A 25,556-nucleotide genomic window follows, 5' to 3' on the forward strand; every position below is an offset into this window, starting at 1 on the left:
GTCAGGCAGCCGGCGCGGGGTTTTTTAGCAAGTGCTGAAACCATTAAGAACATTAGCTTTTTTATCGTACAGAATATAGAATTTTTGTGGAAGATATTATTAAGTAGTGAGAAGGTAAAGAAACAGAGACTTTGAAGATAAATAAAACGAGGTGCTATTAGAAAACGTGTGTATTCTATTCTTCAATCTACTGCAAGATGAAACGATTGATTGCAATGGTAAGTAACGTTTAATTAATTATTAGCAAAATAGAAAGCACAGTTCCAAGTATTTATGATATATGTCGAGAAATGAGTGGCATGATAGCTCAGTTTATTTGCGACAAAGTGATTTGGCTTATATGATCTCTCTGCGAATTAGTGGTTGTTAACATGTCAGGAAGGGATGTGTTGGTTTGTGAGTGCTTAGAAATATTCTGAAGTTAATAGTTAATAGTAAAGTTAGCTATTATTTTGCTACAGACTGAACTTCCTCTGGACAGTTTACTATAGACTAGTTGCTAAATTTCGATTAGAAATTGGAGTATAGTTTAGTAAGAACACAGAAAAAACACTTCTAGATAAAAATAGCAAAATATTTTTTCCACTGTGAGATTATATAAATGGAAAAATTTAGAAAAAATATTTGAGTTTCATTTATTGACAACTGAGTATTAAAAATTGATTTTGTTTTCTATTCAGAAGAAAGCACAGAAAGTAATAAAAGCGATTCTAAAATTCGTACTTATGCCTATTTAACGTGTGTGAAACATTCGTCGTGTAAAATATTTTCATGAAAAACAATTAATGTGCAGAAAACGCACTCACTTAACTTATAAGTTTTGAATATGAGCCTTGTTGGAAAATGTGGAAGCAATCAAAAATTTTCTGAACTGCTAAGTACCAATAACAAATCAACCTTGCTTTTTCCAAGAAAATTTCAACTTTTGAAATTTGAAGGATGTCAATGTCAAATGACACAATAATTCGTGAGAGGTCGAGAGCTAGCGTAATAAAATATTTTTGTTTTTGGTAAGTTAAGTATTTGCGTTTGGACTATCTTTCATTAGTATTTAGGCAGACCAGTTTAGCGCTCATTACTACTGGCACTATGTTTGCGAAGTGTAAATCTCAAGGTCAAAATATGTTTTTCGCGCTGAGGAATTCCACGAAGATCTGAAAATCACTAAAGTCGAGACCTACCATCTTAGATTCCGATGAACCGGCATGAAAGACAACAAGTCACAGTCAATAAGATGATTTTGACTGAACAATTTTTTTTTTGAGATTTTACATGTAGTAGGGTGATGAGCCTATTTTCACCCTGTTTCTAATATCACTCTACCCGTTTAAGGTGTTGATTAGATCAGTGTCCGCCATCTTTGTTCTACGCATTGAGTCAAATGGTAGCGCAATAATAAGGTCAATCGATTCGAGTTTTCGTTGCGCTCAAAAACGAGAATTTCACCATTTTCGGCGCATTTGTATTTTTATCACAGTTCTTCACAAGGAAGCAAAGCTTTTGATGCCAATTTGTACGCATTCCATTGATTGAATGGTGAAAAGAGGCACTTTACCCTATCTTCGAGAAAAAAAAACATTTCATACAACAACGGGTACCATATTTCATACAACAAAACTATCTGAGAATGAGTTACAGGGACTGCATACTTTTGCACAAAAAATATATACTGAAAGAAGTGTGTAATTTTTCACAAAAATAAAAATTAATGTTGAAAATTTGAATTGCAAATAAAACCATTTTGTCAACTAAACCCTCAAGCGGAAAGAAACACTTTTAATGTGATTGCATGATGGAGAACTTATCGATACCAAATGTTTTTAAAGATTATTTTAAACATGTTTTTAAATTTTATGCTAAATGACATACAAAACTGTAATTTTATTACCAACTATGATTCTCAGTGTCGTTTAAAATCAAAATGAATTAAACAAAAATCTTCCAAAATGCGGTGATTGTCGAGATATTAAGATTTTCGTCCCAATAAAAAATAGTTCATGAAATTATGCCCTTTTTAAAAGTTTTCAAAGGGTTTACAATATCGCCTAGATGTCAATGGGAAAGTTACAGGAAATTTTATGGAACATTTTAAAAATCTATTATTGATGGAGAAACGCGAAAAACTTATGAAAAGGTCGTAATACAAAATATAATTGTATTGTTAAAACACGATTTAAAATATCTCGAGAGCTGCTACATTTCACAGAATTTTTGTTATGAGAATGTTTAAAATCATATTCAGAATGAAAATTGTATTTTTGACTGCAACTAGTATGAATTATAAAAATATGTTTTTGAAAGAAAAACTTTTTAGTGCTAGCTTCTCCATGATATGAAATTTGAAAGAATGTATAAAGTTTTCGTCTGAAAAACTTTTTTACCAGTAAGTTCTCCATCATGCAATCACGTTCAAATATTTTCTTTTCTCTTAAGTTTTTTGTTGGCAAAATATAAAAAAAATTAAAATGTTGTTTTTTATGTAGAAACTTTCGCGCCCTTTTAAAAAATTGCTCGTGAGTCAAAATAATCTTACTGACTGTGAAAAAAGGTTTAGTCTTCCATGCCTAAGTCTAAGTTGGGTGGTCACGATTTTAAAGGTTTTTGGACGGATCTTCGTGGAATTCCTCAAATGTAAGACCCTTGTTGACGGCCCCGCTAAACGACGGGAATTGACTTACGATTTATTACATCTTGAACATGATCTCGTTTTCATGGTTGTGAATTAATTCATAAAATGAAGAGCTGGTTCCGGGTGTATTAGTCAGGATGTGAATTAGTTCACGAAATTAGATATATTCGATTTCGATTTCATGACATAGGTAATAAAATATGAAATTTTTAAGAATTTTACAGGATTTTAATATTTCCAAGTGAACCGTTTCACAGAACTCAGAATATTGGTTATGGATTTGTGAACTGGTTCAGGATTTCTGGAATATTAATTACGATTTCCCAATCGTGCTTGTAAAATAGTTCAGTAAATCATGAAACGCGTTTCCACTTTCGTTATTTAAATTATGGAATTTGCAATTTTGTACATACATCTTTTCACGAGACTGGTTTGCAATTTCTTTTTACGCAAACCATTTTACGGAACTTAGAATATTATTCATGGATTTGTACTTCTTCGTGCTTGTGAATAAGTTAATGAATTTAGAATATATCCCTAATCATTTTCACCTTCATAAAGCTTTGCGCAGAATGTTGAAATTTCACGTTAACTGTTTCATCAGTATTTAAAATTCATGGATTTATTTTCGTTTCGTAAATTATTTCATGAATTCTAACATGTTCATATCTAGTTGCTAGTGATCAACTATAGGTACGAGCAGTACATATAAGAAAATTTGTGACACCACGAACATCGTTATTGATTTGATAAGGGTCATTGTGATGTGCGTAAAGAAAACTAAAACGACGCAGAACCCTTAAAAAGTCATTACAAAGTCGCTATTCGTATTCGTGAAAGAAACTTCGCGAAAAATTCTGATAATAAACCTAAGACTAAGATATCATGTTAACGTACAAAGAAATTACGAAAATCGTGACTACGACCCTGATATTATGAAAATGAGTCACATATCTGTGTCTGAAAATGTCGATAGTATATTCATGACTAAATTATCACTGCATCTTATATAGAATTTACAAAAATCGTGATATTTTCCTGACATCATGAACATGAACTAGGTTTCCAAATACCGACCCTTTTTTAAAGAGAACCGGTGACACGGTACTGACACCCTCAGTACCGGTAGTAAATACCATGAAAACATCGTTTATCGACATTTTTTCTAAAAAGAAAAACGAGAAACACTGAATAAGTATTCTGACCGTCAAAGTTTAATAATTCACTTTCTTCGGTACAGTATATCACATTTTAGCTGATTTTATTCTATTGTGAATCCTTGTTTTATTTCGAGGTCAACTTTTGATTAAATTTGATTTTAGCCACGCTAGTTTCTTCGAATTCGAACCTGGTAGGTACTAGAAACCCAACACGAAATCAACAAAGTATCTTCAGTTTACTAGATTCGATCCTATCTTCTAACATAAATCGAGCACCAATTCACTGCACTCCTTTCTCTTATGTACACCACCGTCTTCTTGCTGACTACTGTATTTTCCAACCGTCAGCAAAACACAATTCTCACAATTTGATAATTATTTACTAAATCGGTGTACTTTCTTTTATAGATAAAGACTAAACAGCAAACCGAAAACAGACTTAACACCTTTCACTAATTATGTCAGCACACGGCGAATAATGGGACTACCGCTCATGAAAGATTCTGGAAAATGTTTTTCTTTATTTTTCGTTGGATATAAATACTTTGAATTTTAATACAAGAGCATTCTAATTAAAAAGAATTTGAATGTTCTTGTATTAAATTTCAAAGAATTTATGTCCAACGAAAAATAAATGATTCTTGCGAATCTTTCATGAGCGGAAGTCCCGTTATTCGCCGTGTGCTGACAGAATTAGTTAGTGGTATCACGCCTGTTTTCGGTTTGCTGTTTAGACTTTATCTATAAAAGAAAGTACACCGATTTAGTAAATAATTATATTGGATCCGCATGAATCACCTCAAATCGCGAGAATTGACCAAATAGTGCGGTTATCGAAAATGTACACTCCTTATGTAAAACTATCTGGGGAATCGATTGTAGATATTAAAAATTACCGTAAAATACGCTATCATGCTTGTTTTGCCTTTATTTCCTTTTAGGTTTGTGTTTATTTTTATTGCTGGCTACACACCAAATAAATATGAATTTTATCGTTGACGTAATTGCAAATATGACACAATTTAACAAGCTGTAATTCACGATGCGACGAAACATTGTCGTGTTCCGTTTAATTTTACATGTAACATATAATCTACATGAGCAATGACATAAAATTACACTTACCGCTATATGTGGAGTAAAATTACTTGATTACGTGAAATTCAACGTAATGTAATATTAAAATCAAACGTAAAACTAAATCATTTTTGATGCTCGTATATGTCAGGGTCAGGAGACGTAAATTTACACGGTTTTTCTAGGTGTGTATATAACTTGGAAGAAAACTAAATGCGGGCCATCAAAGTTTATGTTTCTTATGCAAAAATGTCCAAAGATTATATAGAAGGTAGAATGATTGTCTGCTTAAACCGTTTTAATCCGTTTCACCACAATTCTCCCCAAATGTTGGGTTTGTAGTGTTTTTTATGCAAAAAAGTTCAAGGAATCGATTCAAGATAGAAACAATGACCGCACGGACCATGTGAACCCATTTTACCCTATTTTTTCCGAAAGTCAAGAGAGGAGTTAAACATTATTTCGGAAAGAGTCTGAAGACAGTTGATCAAAATAGTTCTATAGCTTATGCAAAAAGAACCTGTGAATCGACTGCAGATAGTTAGAATGTCCGCACGAAATTCGTTGGTCCGTTTTACCTTCATTTTTCTCATAATTCGAGATTGAAGTTATACCCGGTTTTACATTTAGGGAAGAAGTCGAATACGGTTGATTCAAAGTAGTATTTTCTATGTAAAACCTCAGTGAATCCATCGAAGATAATTAGAATGAGTGCACGAAACGTGTATACCCCGATTCTTTTCATAAGTCAAGTTTAAAGTTAATCCTGGCTTTACATTTTAAGGTGAATGCGACTGATTGAATGTATTAATTATTACCTAAAAAGTCATCGGAATCGGTTGAAGGTAATTAAAATGACCGCTCGAAACGTATCTGCCCATTTTACCCCACCTCTAAACATATATCATATTTTCAGTAAAAACTGACTCTAAATTTCGGAAACAAGCTGAACGCACATTTTTCTACACAAGAATTACTACTTTTCAGCCTCTTTCCGGGAAGTGCAGCCAGGTTTAACTTCCCACTTGAGTTATGAGAGGAACTTAGGGTAAAACGGCTACACATGTTTCGTGCGATCATTCTATCTTCAATCGATTTCATGGATAGTTAACATAAAAAGAATTACTTTTAATGAGCCGCTTTCAGTCTCTTTTAGAAATGTGAGGTATGTATAATTTCACGCTTTTGGTAGAAATGCGGTAAAACGAATAAACACGTTTAGTGTGGTTATTCTAAGCATGTTCAAACGATTCCCTGGAGTGATTTACATAAGAAAAACTACTTTTGATGAGGTCCTTTCAGCCTGTTTTTGAAAACTTGAGTAAGGTCTAACTTCACGCTTGTATTACAAGAGGAGTTGGAGTAAAACAGGTATACACGTTTCGTGCGATTATTCTACCTATCTTCAATCGATTCCCCGATTTTTTCTGCATTATGAATATTACTTTTGATTCAGCCTGTTTTTGAAATGGATAGCCAGGTTTTCCTTTATACTTGAGTTATGGGAGGAATTGGAGTAAAACGGATATACACGTTTCGGGCGGTTGGTATTACTATACCAAACGATAGCATGGTCTGTTGTACATACGAATTACCTTTTTATCAGCCGCATATAGTGTTCTACCGAAATATAAAGCCAACTCCAAACTTTAGTTGTGCGAGGAATTGAGGTAAAATGGGTGTATAGTATACACTGTATACGTTTGGTGAGATTATTATATTTATCTTCAATCGATTTCCAGGACTTTTTTTACATAAGATGTACTAACTTAAGTGAACCGAATTTCACGTTGTTCTGAACTGCATATTCTGTCTTGAATATAAACACAAATGAAAAGGGGAATCGGGGCAAAACGAGCTTGATAGCGCACCGTGCGGTCGTTGTTAATACTAGCAATCAATTTTTCAGACGTTTTTACATAAAAATCACCTTTCCTGGTAAAGGTTATCCAACCTTTACAAAATCGTAAAGTTTCTGGTTTATTTTTTTCCACTGTGCATTGCAGGTATATATTTGGAAATGGGTCCAAAAAAACGGTTAGATCAGGGATGAAATATGTCCAAATCAAAGAGTGAATTGGTGCGGTAAAGTTAATTTTCAGTTCGTAACGTTCACACTACAAAGGTATCCATAGAGAGCTTGACCACACACACATAACTGAACAAACCGCTCACTCTCCGCTCAAATTCGCACAGTTTCTCAAACGTGAAGCAATCATTAAACGATTTATCTAAACTAGTACACAGAGCTTCTGTATTTTCTTCCTGGGACATCACATTTGCTTGAAATAAATAAAAAAAAATTGAACCTACTGATAAAAACGGATTTTTTTCTAACTAGGGTAACTGCTCCCTAATTCATCTTAGCACCTCTATTCATCTCACCCATTTGAACACATTAGTTAGAGCAGTATCTGTTATCTCTATTCAACGCATTAGCTCAAATAGTAGGATACATACAGGATTTACATTTCCCAGGAATTTTTTTTAACTGTATTGCTTCTTAGGAACGAAGCAAAGATGATGATACCTATTTAAGCGCAATCCACTAACTTTAAGTCGAGTTATCAACGAAATAGTGTGATATCCTGACTAATGAGATGAATAAGGGCTCGTCTACCCTATTGGAATTAAAATGTATTGGAACAAATCTACAAAATATCTATCAAATATCTACAAAAAACCTCATCGTGGCGACAGCAGTGACGGTCCGTAAAACGCGCCAAAACCTGATGTGGGCCATGCCGTATCCATTTCTCCAACCAACCCGATGCAAACTCGTAAAAGTCTGCAGTAAACAGAGCTGGTCCATTAGCGGATTTATCGCCATCCATTTCCTGTCGTGTGTCTTCTTCACCACACAACACAACGACCTTCGCGAGCGCTTTGTTTTCGAATTGACTGCGTCGTCGCGTCGTCGTTTCAGCGGCAAATATATTGATCCTGAGCATTAGTGAAAACGGTAAGTGGACTTGTAGCTAGCCGTACACCCTCCGCGAAGCCCGACCGTCATCAAATTACAAAATTAATTTGCTAAATCAATATGCAGAACGCCCGGTGGAGTGTTAAGTTGATCTAGTTCCATTGGTTCCTCAGACGGAGAAACGTGCAATTTATCAGCAGATCACTTCCAATAGGTCGGCTAGGTGTTGTGTCGCTTTGGCGCCGATTAATAATCGCTTTGATATTTAGACATCATCGTGGCAAATAGCTCCAACAAGGGCGCCGAGTGATAATTGTTTGATTTTCTCCGCGACTAGACAAAAGCTCCATCGATTAGTTTGCTAATTAATGCTAACCAAACCAAACCAAACCGCCGCACCGTTTCTGCTGACTTTGACTCGGGGGCTTTGTCCCGCGGTCACCGAGCTCATATAACTGGATTCAGGCGTAGTACAAGGCTGAACGAGGACGAACGTCAATGACCCGGCACTAGCGATAAGAGATGCGGCGAGGTGTCATATCGCGATGCATTGCGAGATAGAAGAAACTGTACACCTATTCCCAAACTTTGTCCTTCCCCTGTTGTGAGACCTGTGCAAATTAGCGTTACAAGCGATAATTTATAACGGCATTGACAGTGCTGTGCTTGGGGTGCATTTCCTTCTGTGGCAATCTTTCTATTATGGGATGGGGGTTATTAAGTTTCCAGAATTGGACTTCCGGTTCCGGGAAGATGAGTACGATTGTTGTGGGAATTCTCGCGAACTTTAACTCTATTCACAAAAGGCAAACTTCATTGATGTAAATCGCCTTAACAAAAAATTAACAGTTTTTATTCGGAAGAACTGAGCATACTCTTATGGTTATGGAAACAATTGATGACAATTGTAGCTACTGACAATTTGACACTGGAAATATTACCAATGAAGTAATAATATATATTTTTAAAATGCGTAAAAAGATTTCTTCGCGATAATGTAAAATCTCTTCCGATTTTTTTCTATCGCCTCTCCGTTTTCAGTAAGCCATTTTACTACGAAAATATTCAAAAATGTTAGGGATACAATCTACTATAAACTCTTGTTATTGATAAATGACAATCAACTCGTTGAATTAATTTTCTGTGTTCTAATCAGGGCCGTATAAGGACCACATTTTTTTCTTTAATAAACATTCCACTTTGTGAACAAATAGCTGAATCTTGCTATGCAAAGTTGTTTTAAGATTGGTTTCCAATCGAAGCATAAAAATAACTCGAATCTCTAAATTCAGGCAGTGTTATTATGTTTCAATTACCGCAAGGTTCCACTGTATCTATTTTGTTGGCTATTTTCGGCAAATTTAAACTAAGAGAAACAAAAGCAATGAAATTGAAAGACGGATAGGTATTCGATCACGTACATATGAGCCTGCCTAGTCCTACACCTAAAACAGACCCTGTAAGAATCGCTTACATTAATGCAATAAATACGATCGAAAATTGCAAGCGTTCTGGTAATGTGCAAAAATTGCAAGAAGCTGCCTTGCATGTACTGCAAGAAACAGAAAAAACGAATTTTGCCTATGTATTAGCGATGTATGTGTATTGCTGATCAATATGCGTTAGATAAAAAAGACTGCTGGCATTGAAAAACGAACACCGCACGGGGAGATCACTAACCAAACACTTAATCCATTAAACCATGCTATCATATAAATATGGGTGGATAAAAGTCGTATATAAACACTTGGACGATCTCACTGGGCACTGTTATATCTTTGCACATGTCGACAGAGCGTTAAGGCTTAAGTTACTTTTTTGAGCATGTGTTAGAATTGAACGCTGGGTAGTATGGGTAGGAAAAATTGTGTTCAGCTTTGCCACTAGATTATCCATTTAAACCTTTTCAAAACTCTAAAAGAAGAATATCAGCCGATTTATTAGATCATCACGATTCAATTCATGCAAAATACCTGCTGGAAAAACTATCGGCTTAGCTGAATGGTGCTTTTGAAAAATTAGCTGCGGTTTTTTCATTGCGCAGTTGTGTTGCGCACCCCAGCACGATGTGGTAGTGTGACAAAAAATCACAGCCACAAATCCAACTACCATGGTGCTTTCAAAACCTGCATTGGATTTGATCCAACCGCGAACTTGTTTAAAATTAGGAACATGGTTTTGCTCTTCTCAATAGAAAGGTATTGCAATTGCTCTGAAAACCGATTTCTTAACGGAGGCCCGGAGGGCCGAGTGACATATACCATTCGATTCAGTTCGTCGAGTTCGGCAAATGTCTGTGCGTGTGTATGTATGTCTGTATGTATGTATGTATGTATGTATGTATGTATGTATGTATGTATGTATGTATGTATGTATGTATGTATGTATGTATGTATGTATGTATGTATGTATGTATGTATGTATGTATGTATGTATGTATATATGTATGTGTGTGTATGTATGTGCGTCTGTGTATGTATGTGACCAAAAATGTCACTTATTTTTCTCAGAGATAGCGGGACCGATTTTGACAAACTTAGTCTCAAATGAAAAGTACAACGTTCCCATAGGCTGTTATTGAATTTCTAATGGATCCGACTTCCGGTTCCGGAATTACAGGGTGATGCGTGCGATCACGCAGAAAATGTCGATTTTAATAAATTCTGCAATGAATGCATAAAGTTGAAAATTTTTCCAAAATGTAACCACAACTACTTCGATTTGTAGTATTAGGTCACTAACAGCCATTCAAAGTCTCTTTGGTCACATTGGCCACCATCATCGGTTCCGGAAGCCCCGGCGGAAGTATCTAAATTCAAAATAACAGTCACATCGGTTTGTCGGAGATGGCTAGACCGAATCAACCAAACTTAGTCTCAAATGAACGATGTTGCGTTCCCGTCAATGGATATTAAATTTTATCCCGATCCGACTTCCGGTTCCGGAGTTACGGGTTGTGGCGTGTGATCACATAGCAAACTGTGATTCAAACCGATACTCCGATGAAAGCAAAAAAGGTAAAAATTTCGCTAAAATGTCTCTCAAATAACTTAAATTTGCAGTTCTAGGTCACCGACGGCCAAACAAACTTTCGTTGACTACATTGACCACCATAGACGGTTCCGGAAGTGACCGGGAAAAGCGGCCATCTTTCAAAACTAGCAAACTCATATCAGTTTCTCGGAAAAGGTCGTGGGCCGATTTTCACAAACTTAGTCCCAAATGATAGCTATAATATCCCCACAGGTGTCCAAAAAATTTCGCACGGATCGCTTATATGGGTCCGGAAATATAGACTAAACCGTCCGGTCACATATGAAATTCCCATATAAGCCGGAACTCAATTTTTTTTTCAAATGGGGGACCCCATGAAATTTCAGAAATCGAATTCGTATTTTTGATGCCAAACATCTTTAAAATGCACGAAACTTCGAGATTTTATGTTATCTCAAAAAAAAAATTTTTTTATGAAAATCGACTTTGTGGGACTTTGCCGATTTGCCCTTTTTTCAATTCAATATTACCGTGGCTGTTTTTTCTTTTGCAAAATTTTAGAACTCGAATAATGATTTCTTTTCTTGTATATAGTTGTCAAGTCATGCATAATAAAATTGTAATGTATACATTTGAAAGCTTTTAATAAATATAAGCAACTAAAAAATTCTCGTATTCATGATTGAGAAAGGCACAATTGCACCGCTAGGTGGATTGAAACAGGTTTTTCATTATTTATTTAATTTTTGTTTTCCTCTATGGTAAATTCCTATTTTTTTTTGTTTGATCCACTTTTCGATGTTTTTTTACAATCTAATGTATTTTTACATTTTTCTTTTATAGTTTCTATTGTTGCTATATTTCTATTTATCCATACGTTTACTTTTCCATTTTGTTCCATGTTTCTTTTTTTGAAATTTGTTATTGGTCTGTTTTATTATTTAGTTCCCGTTTCTAACAATTTTTAGGGGAATTCTATATATTTTATTTTGAACTATATTTTTCACTTTTTGTTTCACTCCGAATTTTCTTTTGTTTCTTTTTCCATCTGAACCAGTATTTTTCTGTTTCCGTTATTTATTTCTACTCTGTTTTCTATATTTCTCCATATTTTTTATTTGTTTTGCTTTTTGCCAGATTTATTATTATTTTAATTCACCCCATTTTCTTCTTTTTGTCACAGAGTTTTGATGCATTTTTTTAAATTTTGTTTAATATTTTCTGATTTTATTTATTTTTCTTATGTTTCTACCATTTTAGTCCGTTCTGTTTTATTTCTTTGTTTTATGTATTCCATGTTGTTTTGCTTTTTCCTTTTTTCTCTGGAAATTTTTTTTTCTATTATTTTCATTTCTTCATTTTTATATTTGATAGATTTTTTCAATTCGTCATTTTTTTATATTTTTCTATTTTATTGTTTTTGTCTCTTTCCATTCGGGATTATGTATCGTTTTTTATTTTATTATGTTTAACTTATTTTACATTTATTTCCCCTTTTCAATTTTTTTATTAAATTTTCTATCATTTCTTTTGCACTGGCATGTTCTTAATTGTGTCCATATACCAATTTTCGTTCATTTTCCAAAATTTCATTTTTCATGCTTTACTTTTTTCCATTCGGTCGGTGTTAAATCAAACCGGACTAAGTGACATGGCATTGATTTCGAGAAAAACTAGTTTAAAGTTTGAATAGCACCAACCTTTACGTTTTACTGTGAAATTATTGTTGCCTTAATTCTTTCTTATTATAACTTATTATAATTCAAATCTGGCGAAAGTCGAATGTAGTGAAGGAAATTCTTAATCCAGTGCTATTATTTTTTAAAGATTTTGCTACTTAGTTCGGTCTGATTTAACAGCGACCATTTCATTCTCTATCTATTTTCTAATTAATAAGTGGATTAATCCATTCTTTGCAAATTTCTTTATTTTTTACCATTTTTCGCTTCCACTTTTTCCCTACTCATTTCATTTTGGATTTTCTGAATTTTTCCAAATTTTCAATTTTATTCAACTCTTAAACTTAAAGTTTATTCATTCTTGTCCATTTGGCATATTTTTAACATTTAATCTATTTGTTCTCATATCTTAAATCACTTATTTTATATTTTCTCGTATTCTTGATACATAACATTTTTTAAATTTTATTTATTTTCTGTATTTTAACTTCTGATTAATATATTATGGATGTTCTTCATTTTTCATTGATTATTTACATAAACTATTTTTGCCGTTTTCTAGTACTTTTATCTTTTTTCTATATTTTTTAATTTTTTCAATTTCTGGAGTTTGAAATTCATTTTTTGCACAAAAAAACAATAATGGCTGATAAAAGTTTTAACGTATTATTGGTGCCAGTTAAAACACCGGTTCCTTCCAGCCATATATCTAGTGCGGAGAGATGATTATTTCTTATATCTCTTATATCTGTCTCTTCCTTCGTATTTTTTAAGGATTCACGCCGGGCTCTAGCCTCTGCATAAATAGTCTTGCCTGAAAACACCCATCTTATGGCAAAATGGATGTCGGACAAGATTCGTTATCAAAGATTCTAATATACAGTGAAATCGCTCGGAAAATATATCTTTTTTCGGATCAAAGATAATTTGCTCAGGGTTCTGAATCGCTCGAAAGAACTGACGCTAATATAAATATAAATATGCTACTGTACAAATATTCAGCCATGACAGAAGTCGAAAGTTCACCCATATTCTGTCTAAAGCAAGCAAATGACGTTACCGGCAACAAGTCTTTTATGGATCACCACCGCATCTATATGTCCTCTCACAAATTTGAGATCGACGATGTGGTCACTGATTCGATTTTGTCATGTAGCGTGTTGGCTATTTCAAGGGCCTTTTGCTCCAGCGAACGAAGAATTTGAATTATGATCGCACTAAACGGAAATCAATTGTATTTTCCCTCAAACTCATATTGGGTGATCTTTTGCTGGACTATTTTGTTCGTCAAGGATTGTTTGCTTATTCGGTTCGACTTGATGTTAAAGTCGTGCTTTGCTGCTTAACACTAAATAAAAGTTTATGGACCATTGTAGTAATGAGACTTGGTGTGACAATTGCACAGAAAATCATGAGTTTGGCTTTTTCATGGAATTGCTGAAAAGTGCGCCTATTGTGGAGAGAGTCCAAATGACCTATTAGAACCCACGTGCAAACGGTAAGGAATTTGAAGCATTCTCTGAAATACGCTCTGGGCACTCTTTTACATCAATATTGTAAAAAGTTACGCAACTCTTCATGACAAACCATTAGATATGTTCTTTTGGATCAGGAAGAGTGTGACTCTAACGATGTCGGGACATCTTTTACGGCTCCTAAAAGTTATTGGTAAAAGAGATCCCTTGTTAAGGTTTCATTTTTTTTGCTAGGTAGGCCGCTAGAGGAGGCTCTGATACAAAACCAAAACCAACAACAACAGTGGTCTTAGAAATTTGAAATTAAAAAAATTGTGTTCATTGTTCCATCAAACATCATCATCTGTTATTTCAATCAAGGTTAACGACCACGTCGCAACAATCTGGTATGATGCGAAGATGGACCCATCGCTAATCTCGAATATGTCTTTGTTGGCGAATAGAATGTATGGAGAGATTGACTTTTATCAAACACAGGCCCTATCAGGTCACGGCTGCATTAGGAAGTATCTTTATCGGTTCGGTCAGGCAGCTTCATTCTTCTGCGTAAAGTTAAGAAGACTAAGTCCACCGTTGGAGACTAGATCGAGTCAATCGCGACGAAGCGGAGACCTAAATGATTCACGAAAACGAGCATTGGTATCGAGAGTAATCCATAACCAGGGAAGTCACAGTCGGAGCCTTGAGGTTGGATTCACGGGAGCTATGGGTATCAGGGAAGCTTGACTTAATAGATTGCGATAGATTACCGCTGGGAATATCCGAGTGGGGTTCGAGGCTAAACGACCCAAGCACGCAGAGGAAAGCTAAACGGTGCAATAGGTGGAGAGACTTACGGGAAGAAGAGAAAAGTAGGTAGCTAAAATAAAGAAGTACGATGAAAGCACAACAGACCCTTTCTCCCCTCTCGGAGTAGTATTCTGAACTGTTGTAACGGCATTTAATTAGCAAGGGACTGAAAGGTGAAGTATATTTTTCAATATTATGAGCCTTAGTACTCAAGGGAGAGTAATGAGTTAAAGGAAGGAAGTTTGGAAAAGTGTGGTATATGGTCATATGAGCATGCTTATAGTTTCCCGCCGACTTAACCTCTTGTCTGCTACTGCAGGAGTCAGTATCTTTTGGCATTAGAAATGCGAATCACCTAAGTCTGCGGTATATCCCGACGAGCGTAAAAATTGACACAAAAGGTCATTAACGAAAAATGGGAAAAACGAATAGTAGTCTGAACTTAGACGTACATAATTAGACACTGGAAGAACGCAATAATATGAATATTGTGAATCAAATGAACCAAATCAGTAAAATAAATTAATAAATAAAAATAATTCACTTTAAATTAATGAAATGAACAAAAAGAATATTATGAATAAAGCGAATAAATTAATAAAATGAGTAAAGTAACTTGAATAAAATAAATTAAACATGAATAATATGAAGAAAATCAATACAATGAACAAAGCGCATAAACTAATAAAGCTAATAAACCGAATGAGATGAGTAAAGTGAACAAAATGAACTAAATAAGTTAGTAAAGTTACTCTGCTCTTCGTTTTATGAATGTTGCACAATTTGGAATATGACTCAACCAAATAGTGATCTAACTAAGGGATCCTGAGATAGAGCACATATGTCGTGGAATTGAACAGCTAATAGTTTTTATTATGTATTATGGTTGTGTCAGCCATCTGGAGAACAGTAGTTATTCTCATATGTCACGGCAGGTCGATAATCATTTTGCAAGCTTTGTATTTACTTGATTTTATTTTTTCCTTTGTGTTATGGCGTACCGTACACAAGCTTTTCATATTCTATAACCAGAATGATGCTCTGGTGATAGACTGCATATTTATTCCTAATAATCAATGCGGACCTTCTATTGACTAGTGGATACAAGAATTTAATTTTATAAACACGGAAGAACCAAAACTAGTATTGCATTCCAAATTTTTATCGAAGAACTTAGCATTTCAAATGCCATCTATCGTTGGTTCTGAACCAGTTTTACCACTGTCGATTAGTTGGTGATAGAACAAAGGAATCGTTCTTGGACTGTACCGAAACACGCCATCCGCTGGGATAACTTGCAAAATTTGAAACAACAAACCTTTCTACTGAATTCGAAAATGTCAAAGAACCTATTGCATTTTTCGTAGCATATTTGCAGCATTCTGGTCAGGGCACGTGCCATTTTGTACTCAATTAACATATGGGTATTATTCTACGTGCTGAGTATTATTCCTGTGATCTTTGTGAATCCGATTATGGAACTTCATATCATCTGATATGTAACTACTCTTTCGTCCGACAAAATGCCATCTGTCGATATAAAATTTAAACACGGATCAGTAAAATTTTCAAGCAGCTAATAAGTTCGATGCGAAAAAATGCGGTTTCATGGAACCGCATCTTCTTCGTGTTAATCCTTTCAGAGACAGCGGTCTACCCAATTCAAAAGATTATAGTTCACGCTAATATTCCCGTGGGCGCTGATTTATCTATTCCAACTCCGGCCAGCTGGGGTGCTACCGAATCGATTCTGGTAATAAATTAAAATAGGAAAAAATATTCTACATCGTCTGGTTGAAAGTTCTAGAACATTAGAATGCTAATTTGGACCGGTTTTTCATTCTTGTTTTTCGTTAAGGTTTGATGGTTCGGAAAGGAACCTAAGAAGGGATGGTTTAAACTGATAATACACTGCGGTATTTTTTAGACGTGGGAAATTGATTCTCCTCTGAAATTGGTGTCATTTGTATTAAATGATGAGATGCTGAAGTAACATTATGGATAGCATATTGACAGCACTAATAGCCGTAATCAACTCGGGGAGGTGTGAAGTAGAATACCATGATGGGATATACAAGGTAACTTTTCTGATTTATGCTCAATTTGCAGTAGCAAATTGAGTGTTGGGGCCATATCAATTATGTCCGCCTACAGGGCGAGAGCGTCTTGTATGATTAATGATTCGCTGGCCATTTTTTTGCTGGTTCGCTTGTCTCAGTGAGCGAGCTGTGTTTAAAATTTGGTTTCCAGCTAAGATTGTAGCTAATTTAACCACGTGTATATGAAACGAATCGAGAGCATTTTCGTTGTGGGGATACAGAGAACTATATCCAATTTTCCTAAAATGAATAAAAATTTCTCAAAATTTCATTGTTAAATACGGAAAATTAAACGAGTGACATTAAATCTCCAGAGACGCCTCTTCGAAAACTTGTTTTGTGGTGTACACCATAACTCAAAATCTACTAGTCCAATCGTTTTGAAGTTTTACATGGTTCTTCTTCACAATATTCCTTAGATAATTGCGGAGACTTTCTATTTTTTCTATTTTTTCTCGATTTTGTAGCGCCATGATGCCTAAATCCCGATTTTCGCAATAATAGAAAATAGTTTACATGTTATTATGAAATTAATAACAATTGTGCAAAAGTTTAGAACGATTGGTCCAGCAGATTTTGAGTTACGGTGTACAACGCAATCCTGGAGATGCTTTCTGAAAAGTCATTTTCACTCACCTAATTTTCAGGGTTTTGCGATCAAATTGTCTAAATAGACTAGCACGTCCTGTATTGTCAAGACAAATTTTGTCGTCGATATTTGTTTCACCAAAAATACCTTACTCTCCTCCCTTAATAGCATGAATAGGAAACAGTTTGATGTTACTTTCTTTTTGATAAATAAGAGTTCCTCTCGCCAACCAACTTAAAAATATTTTTTTTGCTTCAACCGTTAGAAGTATTATCAAAGAATATTCTTGCAAAATTTCAGAGTGTAGCTGATTAACATTTTATGCCTGTAAGTTTCCTTTAATTTGACTTTTTTGGAAACATTTTTTGAAAATCACAATTTTTAAAATTTAGTGCGCAATAAAAAAAAACTATAAATACCATAAGTGTAATCTGCGTAGTCATACACCATTCCACATACCTCACGGCGTAACGCAACGCTTAATCCAAGGGATAAATACATCAACTCTAGAAAAATATTTATTTGAAGTGAAATTACACATTATTCTGTCTTTGAAGTGAATTTACATATTAGGTTTTGAGAAATAATTCATTAATTATTAAGTAAATTCACAAAATGTATTCAGAATCGAATCATATAAATGTGTTGCCACACTCCGTTATTCAAAATCGGCTAATATCGGTTAAGCCATCGCTGAGATAATTACAGTACACTAGTGTACATACATAAAGACACATAAACACTCACACATACGGAAGTGAACTTCCACATGACGCAATTTCTTGTCTGGTCATGGCTGTTTCATGAAGTATCTGAATAGATTTGGCCACGTTAGATAACTTGCGGCGTTGCAGAGGAAACGCTTGAACACGTGTTCTTTGAATATCCGCGATTTGAACTCGAGCAAAACGAAATGAGAATCATTGTCGGTGAGGAAGTTAACATGAACGATATTGTCTAAAGAATTTGTGCTGAAGAAGAAAAATGAGACGTGGTGAACGGAGCAGTCGTTCACGTCATGTCAACGTTGTAACGAAGATGGCGAGAGGAACAGCAACCTGCAACGTAGTAGGACAGGGTTTCGGGTCTTCAGGACACCGATGAACCTGGAAGTCACACTCCAAGCGGAATCGTCGGACCGATATTGATACTCAACAAATCAGTCTGCTGAAGAGAGATAAAGTAGGATAATGGGCCGTCCGGAGTAGGCTAAATCCACCACCGAGGACTAGACTGAGTGCGCGCATCGTTGACGATAGATCGTCGGGGTACCTGAAAACTGGAAGTCACCCTCCCACCGGTATTGCAGAACTGACCTCGGCACCTAACCGACCAGCATCATGATAACCGTCTCGAGAGCACTTTAGATGTCGGGAACTTTCTCCATCGGAGGAGGCTAGACCACCCGTTGGGGACTAGGTCGAGTAAATCGTGAAGTAGCACCGGCAAATAGTTGTCGGCGTATTTTTAAACTGGAAGTTATCCTCAACCCAGAATTGCAGGACCAACCTCGGCATCTGCCCGGTAGCATCGGTTTGGGAAGACCTTCCACTGCAGAGGAACTTTACATCGGAGTATGAAAGGTCCACCGACAGGGACTATTCCGACTATGCTTGAATTGTCGGGGCACCAGTAAATCGGATGCTTTGCTTCACCCGGAACAGCTGGACACACTTCGGTGTTCTGCCGAAATGCTTTAATGGAGCAAGAATAACGCGTTCGTCAACGATTTCGGGAGACATTCTTAGGCTAGTTCCACCGGCGAGGACTATGCGGAGTAGCATCAAAAGCGACAAACCAGCAGGACAAGTTCTTTGGGGCACCAGTGAACCGGCATTCATCATCCAACCGGAATCGTTGGATCGATCACGGCTTCCAACTGTTCAATGCAGAAAGAAAGACGCATGTAAAATATCATGCCGTGTAGGACAGATGTGGCGGTTATGACACCAGCGAACTAGCGCGACCAGCTAGACCGGGAATCAAGCGAAGTGCATGACCTAAGCTCTCCGCCAAAGTAATTATTTCAAATGAAATCCGGGGGGATCAGGTAAATGTCGGACTTCTTGGTGGAGGTTAGAGGAGTAGGGTTCAGAGTTATGTTTTCTGTTCAGAGTTCCTCACTCTGGCACACGATGGACGAAATCGATAGGCCAACTAGAGTGCTAACTGGCACCCAGGATCGACACCAGTAGCATCCCGATTACGGCACACTAACCATGGCGAACATCAACGGACAAGAAAGGGACCACGAATTGTACGAATTGTCAACTTGGGGCTGACAGGTGAACTGTTATACTTTCTGAGTAAGGAAGGATGACGCCGACTTGGAATGGCGAGTGAGCTAACAACACTGCTACCTCCGTCCCGCTAAAATCTTGGCAAGTTTCCAGGTACGTTCAAAACTCATGGAACATGGGAAACAGCAAAGACGAGAAGAAGAGAGAAAACTGGAGCTTAAGAGAATAGAAAAACCTCTGGTTCGTCGAACGGAGCCAAAGGGAGAAGCCGTGCTTGTCAAAGCCAATGACGCGACGACGAATGCGGCGCTCCTCAAGAGACTCAGAGGGGGTCGGAGTTGAGGGGTTTGAGGGAAAACGTGTAAGAACCAGGCGTACCCTAAAAGGTTAGATGCTCCTGGAGTTGAAGGAGGATCTCACGGTTAATAGCTCGACTATGCAGATCATTACCAACTTACTGGGTGAAGAGGCAGAAATTCAAACCTTAAGCCCGGAGACGGTGATTGTGTGCAAGAACCTGGATAAGATTACGACGGAAGACGAGTTGAGAGGTGCGCTGAAGTAGCAGTGCAACCTGGGCCGGGTGTACATAACAACCCGGTTAAAGGAAGGGTACGTAGTAATTCAGACAGCGATGGTTCGTTTACCGGTATCCGCTGCTGACAAGGCACTGGAGGTAGGCAAAGTTACGGTCGGATGGTCGAGATGCCCATTGAGAGCCGCCTCACGAATGAATAAACAAGCGGAGAAATGTTTCAAATGTTTGGACTTTGACATTTGGCAGAGGTTGCAAAGGCCCGGATAGATCCGGGATGTGCTGTAAATGCGGGGAGACGGGCTATCTTGAGAGAGACTGCACGCAAAGGCCGAGCTCCTTAATTTGCACTCCAGCGGACGGGAACGATCATCAAACGGGTGGCTTTAAATGCCCTGCCTACAAGAGGGCGGCTGCAGGCCAATGGTAATGGAGATAATCCAGATAAATCTGAATCACTGTGAACACTGAGCACAGCTGCTGTTGTGACAGTCTACGACAGAAACTACGTGCGACGTCGCTTTGATTGCAGAGCCATATCAAGTCCCCCTTGATAACGGTAACTGGGTGGCGGATAGATCGGGAGCGGCTGTGATACAAGTTACGGGCAGATTTCCCATTCAAGAAGTGGAAGAACGAAGACTTTGTGATCGCCAAAATCAACGGCGTCTTCGTGTGCAGCTGTTACGCTCCTCCAAGGTGGACAGTAGAGCAGTTCAGCCTAATGCTGGAGTAGTTAACCGTGTAGTTGATCGGTCGCAAGCCGATAGTCATTGGTGGAGATTTCAACGCCTGGGCTGTGGAGTGGGGCAGTAGAGTAACCAGCTCAAGAGGGTATATCCTGCTGGAAGCTCTAGCGAAGCTAGACGCACGATTGTCACATTCGTAGCCTTTCACTGCCGGCTAACTTGGATTGCAGAGTATGGGAGAAGTATATGAATAGTGACCACCAGGCGATTCGCTACCGCATCGGCCCTCGGAACCCTGCCACAGTGCGGAGCAGGATGACTGGCGAGCGAAAGTGGAAGAAGAAAGCTTTCAACAAAGACTTCTTCGTTGAGACATTTCGGCTGGACGGCCGGGCCAAGAACGTGGATGCGGCTGATCTAACGAGGAGGATTGTGACGGCCAGATAGATTGGAGCGCAAGGCAGCGTTTCGGGAAGCTAGGGCTGCTTTAAAATGGGCACTTAGCAAGTCAGAATGTCACAAGGAGCTGTGCCGAGAAGTAGACGCCATTCCCTGGGACAACGCGTACCAAGTCGTGATGACGAAAACGAAGAGCCCGTCGGCGCCAGTCGAAATGCGCCTGGGCACGCTGAAAATAATCGTTGAGGGTCTTTTCCTGAAGCACGATTCAACTACCAGTCCAGCGATACCGTTCGGAGAAGAAAAAGGTGCGACTATCGGTAAGTGACTAACGATGAGCTAGCAGAACCAGCGAAGCGACTTAAATCCCCCAGTCCGGATGAAATACCAAACGTGCTGCTGAAAGCTGCGATTCTGGCATATCCGGACATGTTCAGGATGCACGTCCGCGAAATGTGGAATGTATAGAACTTGGTTTTGCTGCCGAAGCCAGGGAAGCCATCGGGCGATTCGTCCTCGTATAGACCTATATGTTTTCGGGATACACTCGGAAAACTCGTAGAAAGAATCATTTTTAGGAGTCTAACGAAATGCACGGAGGACGAGCGCGGACTGTCCAAGATACAGTTCGGATTCCGCAAAGGAGCATCGACAGTGGATGCAATTCGGACAACGTTTGAGAGTACATAGAAGCCATCTAAACAGAGGCGAAGAGGAGATCGATACTGCGCTGTGGTCACGATAGATGTGAAGAATGCATTCAACAACGCCAGCTGGGAATCCATCGCTGCCGACTATCTATGTGAGATCCTGAAGAGGAGCTTCCAGAGCAGAGTGCTGCTGTACGCGACGAGCGAAGAGCAGGAGTCAATGCGAGTCACAGTGCGTGTTCCCCAGGGCTTCATTCTCGGTCCAACTCTTTGAAACGGAATATGCGATGGAATCTTGACACTGTGGCTGCCTGGAAATGCAAATCGTGGGTTTCGCGGGCGATGTGTAACTAACGGAGATGGGTGAGATGCTTGGAGAAGTGGAAGTGTCGGTGGCATAGACAAAAGACGAGAGAGCTGGATGAACTGCAGCAAGCTCACCACTAGTCGGAGGTGTTGTTGGTCAGCAACAGCAAAGCGGTTTGATTGCATCGAAGCGTGAACTGAAACAATGGGGAGTGATAATCGTCGACCGGTTGAGCTTCATCAACCACGTCGACTACCCTTGGCGAAGGTAACGAACGCAGTAGCGATAATCATGCGAAACTTCGGCATCCAGACAGTCAGCACGAGATGTCCGCTACCTCGTCATCGATAGCGCGATATGGGTTCCTGGCTGGGGTGCGACGCCGAAAACCAAGTGGAACCGTGAAAAACTTAATAGGACGTTCCGGCTGATGGCTGTACGAGTCGCGAGCGCGTACAGAACAATATCGTCGGAGACAGTATTCGTTATCGCCGGGATGATCCCCATCTTCGTCACCTGGAGGATATCGAGTGCTACAATCGGAGAAACACCAGAAATGTGAGGAAGATGGTGAGAGTTGTTTCGATGATGAGGTGGCTGCTCAACCTGACGACGTGGGTTAATAGAAAGCAAGGAGACACAGCTCCTGTCGGGTCACAGCTGCTTCAAGAAGGATTTTTATCGGTTCGGGTGGCATAGGAGCATGTAGTCTTTGAATGCCTGAGGTTCGAAACTACGTACAGGGAGATGCTTGAAGCGGGAGAACCGGACATCAACCCGGGGAATGTCGTCTACAGAATGACAAATGACTTAAATACGTCGAACGCGGTCAACAGAGTGGTGACAAAAATCATGACTGCCTTATAGTGGACATGGTGTGTTGAACAGCGAGCAACGATTTCGGAACACGCTGGTTCTATCGCCGGGGACTGGTCGAGTAGACTGCTACAGAGAACTGGGTATGGGTCGTCGGGGCACTCCATCCAGGATCGCTGGAACGACCGTGGCACCCGACCGGATGGCTCGATAGAAACATAGCGAAAACCAAAGAAGAATCGGTATCGGGAGAACTTCTTTCGCAGAGAATCTCTTCGTCGGCGTAAGCTAGATTCACCGCCGGGGACTAGACTGAGTAAACCGCGACGAGACACCACCAGTCGCGAGTCGTCGGGGAGCCAGCGAACTGGACGCTTTACTTCACCAGAATCGCCTAACTGACCTCGGCACCTGGCTGGTTGGCTCGGCTTCGGGAGAACTAAAATTCTAAAAACCATCCGAGTCACTAAGTTAAATGATCGCTTATTACTGAATTTATGGTTCGAAAACAATATACAGGTTTGAGGAAATAAAAATATCTGTGAATAGTTTTCAGCTGTAGCTGATTTCCAGAGCAACTTCTGTAATAATAATTTATTTCTGGAATGTGTGATATAATGTTATGATTGACGTGTTGTAATTTGATACTGGATTATTGCTAGTTATATCTAAAGATGACAAGGCCAAGAGGAAATGATAACGAAATGGGGTGGGTTTCACGCTCTCAGGATACACGGATCTTTACTGGAAGGGAAATCCACTCAGTTGGATCGGTTTTGGAAAATACTTCTTCAGATTTTGCAGGGTTTCTTATAGGGACAAAAAGATCTTGTATCAGTTTATGAACAATCGTGTTACAATTATATTGTTAATCACTACACTAATCAAATCAAATGAATTGATGTTTAAGAACAAACAAGCGATACTTAGAAAACTGTGATTAAGTCGTTAAAATAACGACGAACCGAACCCAAACCAATCGGCTAGATGGCAGGAGAAATTTAAACAAACCGACGATTTCTGTATCCAATTAAATGCATATAAATAACTCACGCGTGACCTTCGCGCATGCCTAATATCTTCTCACGAATCAAACAGGTTTCTCTATCAAACCAGCCATTAAAACTAAACCGACCGGTAACGATAAAGATGCTCTCCACCCATTACATTCCGTTGGCGTTTGGTGTAGGCGACCGACCAACCCCCTAAAAATCTGCGCCATCTGCCATCCATCGCTGACACGATCGGTGACTAATCTGAGCTGTCACGTTTCCCGTTTCTTATTTCTGCTCGCTCGCTCCGGCTGGTCCGAGAGCACAAATCTGTATGCTAATTCTAATCGTTTCACATTTCAATCGCTTCCCAATTCTAGCTGGTGCTTGTCACGTTGACCCAGGCGCTCTCGATTGACGATAGCTCACTGGATATCAACATCAACGTGGAGAAGAATTCGAATCTATATCATCACGGACAGCTCCGGGAGGGTGCCTTCGAGTATGGATTGGACGTGGTGAAACAGTTGGACAATCACTTCCAGCACAAGGTCAAGGGCCTGGACGGTGTTACGTACGGGTGCTACGGATTCGTCGATCCCGATGGAAAGCCTCATCTGGTGCACTACGTATCCGATCTGAAGGGATACCGTGTGGTGCCACCGGATCATGCAACGAAAATATACGTTGCTCGGTTGGAGAAGAGCATGTAACATGATATTTTGATTATTTCACAACTTTTCAACGCTCACCGTAATTATTGTTTTTTATTTCAGAACCAACGTATATCAAGCTTCGGTCGAAAAGGACGTCGAATGGAAGGATTTATTTTTCCCACCGGCCTGCCGAACGTTGTTGGCAGAGCTGCAAAAAGTTGCTCGCCTAACAACCCCACGACCAACTACTCCACGACCCACAACAACTCCCCGTCCAACGACACCGCGGCCAACGACTGCCCGCACAACACCGCGCCCAACTACGACCGTTGCCCCTCCGGAGCCGGAGTTTGTCGATTCCAGCAATGTGCACGAAGCGTACGCCCCCTGCCAAGAATCCGGCTCCTGCTCTCGGGTGTGCGATGAGTTGAGAGGTGAACTGAGGGAAATCAAGGCCAAACTAAAAGTACTAATCGATGCTGTGGCAGGGCAACAGCAGAGCAAGAGGACCCCGGTAGGCAATGAAACCTATGCCTATTTTCCAGTTGTGTTGAGTGATAGGCCACCGCAAGGTTTTGACGCCCGGTCTGGAAGGTATGCGTTTCCGGTTTTTGCCCAGCAGCAGCAGTGCGGTAGGCAGTAGGAGGATGAGAGGGATTGTAATGGGGAGGGAGTAATTATTTTAGGTGTAATACGAGCGATCGATGAATGTGATGTCTATTCTAGTTTCTAACTTAGCTGTTAGTGTAATATTCATGAAATAAATTATTAAGCTAGTAACTGAAGTGCCCATTTGCATTATGCTGATGACTTTAACATTAATTGCTATTTTAAAGTGCATTTACGTATAGGAAGAGT

The 25,556-nt window shown here is 38.8% G+C and overlaps 1 protein-coding gene across 1 annotated transcript; it reads left to right on the plus strand.

Moving 5' to 3' along the window:
* On the plus strand, positions 1 to 25,556 carry LOC131691194 (uncharacterized). Its single transcript, XM_058977417.1, has 3 exons — positions 1 to 218; positions 24,423 to 24,751; positions 24,819 to 25,556. The coding sequence occupies exons 1-3, from the start codon at positions 198 to 200 to the stop codon at positions 25,339 to 25,341; spliced, it is 873 nt and encodes a 290-aa protein (XP_058833400.1). The 5' UTR covers positions 1 to 197; the 3' UTR covers positions 25,342 to 25,556.

Source organism: Topomyia yanbarensis, chromosome 3 (genome assembly GCF_030247195.1).
Source record: "Topomyia yanbarensis strain Yona2022 chromosome 3, ASM3024719v1, whole genome shotgun sequence".
In the NCBI taxonomy this organism is placed as follows: domain Eukaryota; kingdom Metazoa; phylum Arthropoda; class Insecta; order Diptera; family Culicidae; genus Topomyia; species Topomyia yanbarensis.

Excerpts from the sequence above, each read along its gene's own strand:
- LOC131691194 (XM_058977417.1), top strand. The coding sequence starts at position 198 with ATGAAACGATTGATTGCAATG. Across the intron at positions 219-24,422 it reads TGAAACGATTGATTGCAATG|CTGGTGCTTGTCACGTTGAC; the intron begins GTAAGTAACGTT and ends TCCCAATTCTAG. Across the intron at positions 24,752-24,818 it reads GCTCGGTTGGAGAAGAGCAT|AACCAACGTATATCAAGCTT; the intron begins GTAACATGATAT and ends TTTTTATTTCAG.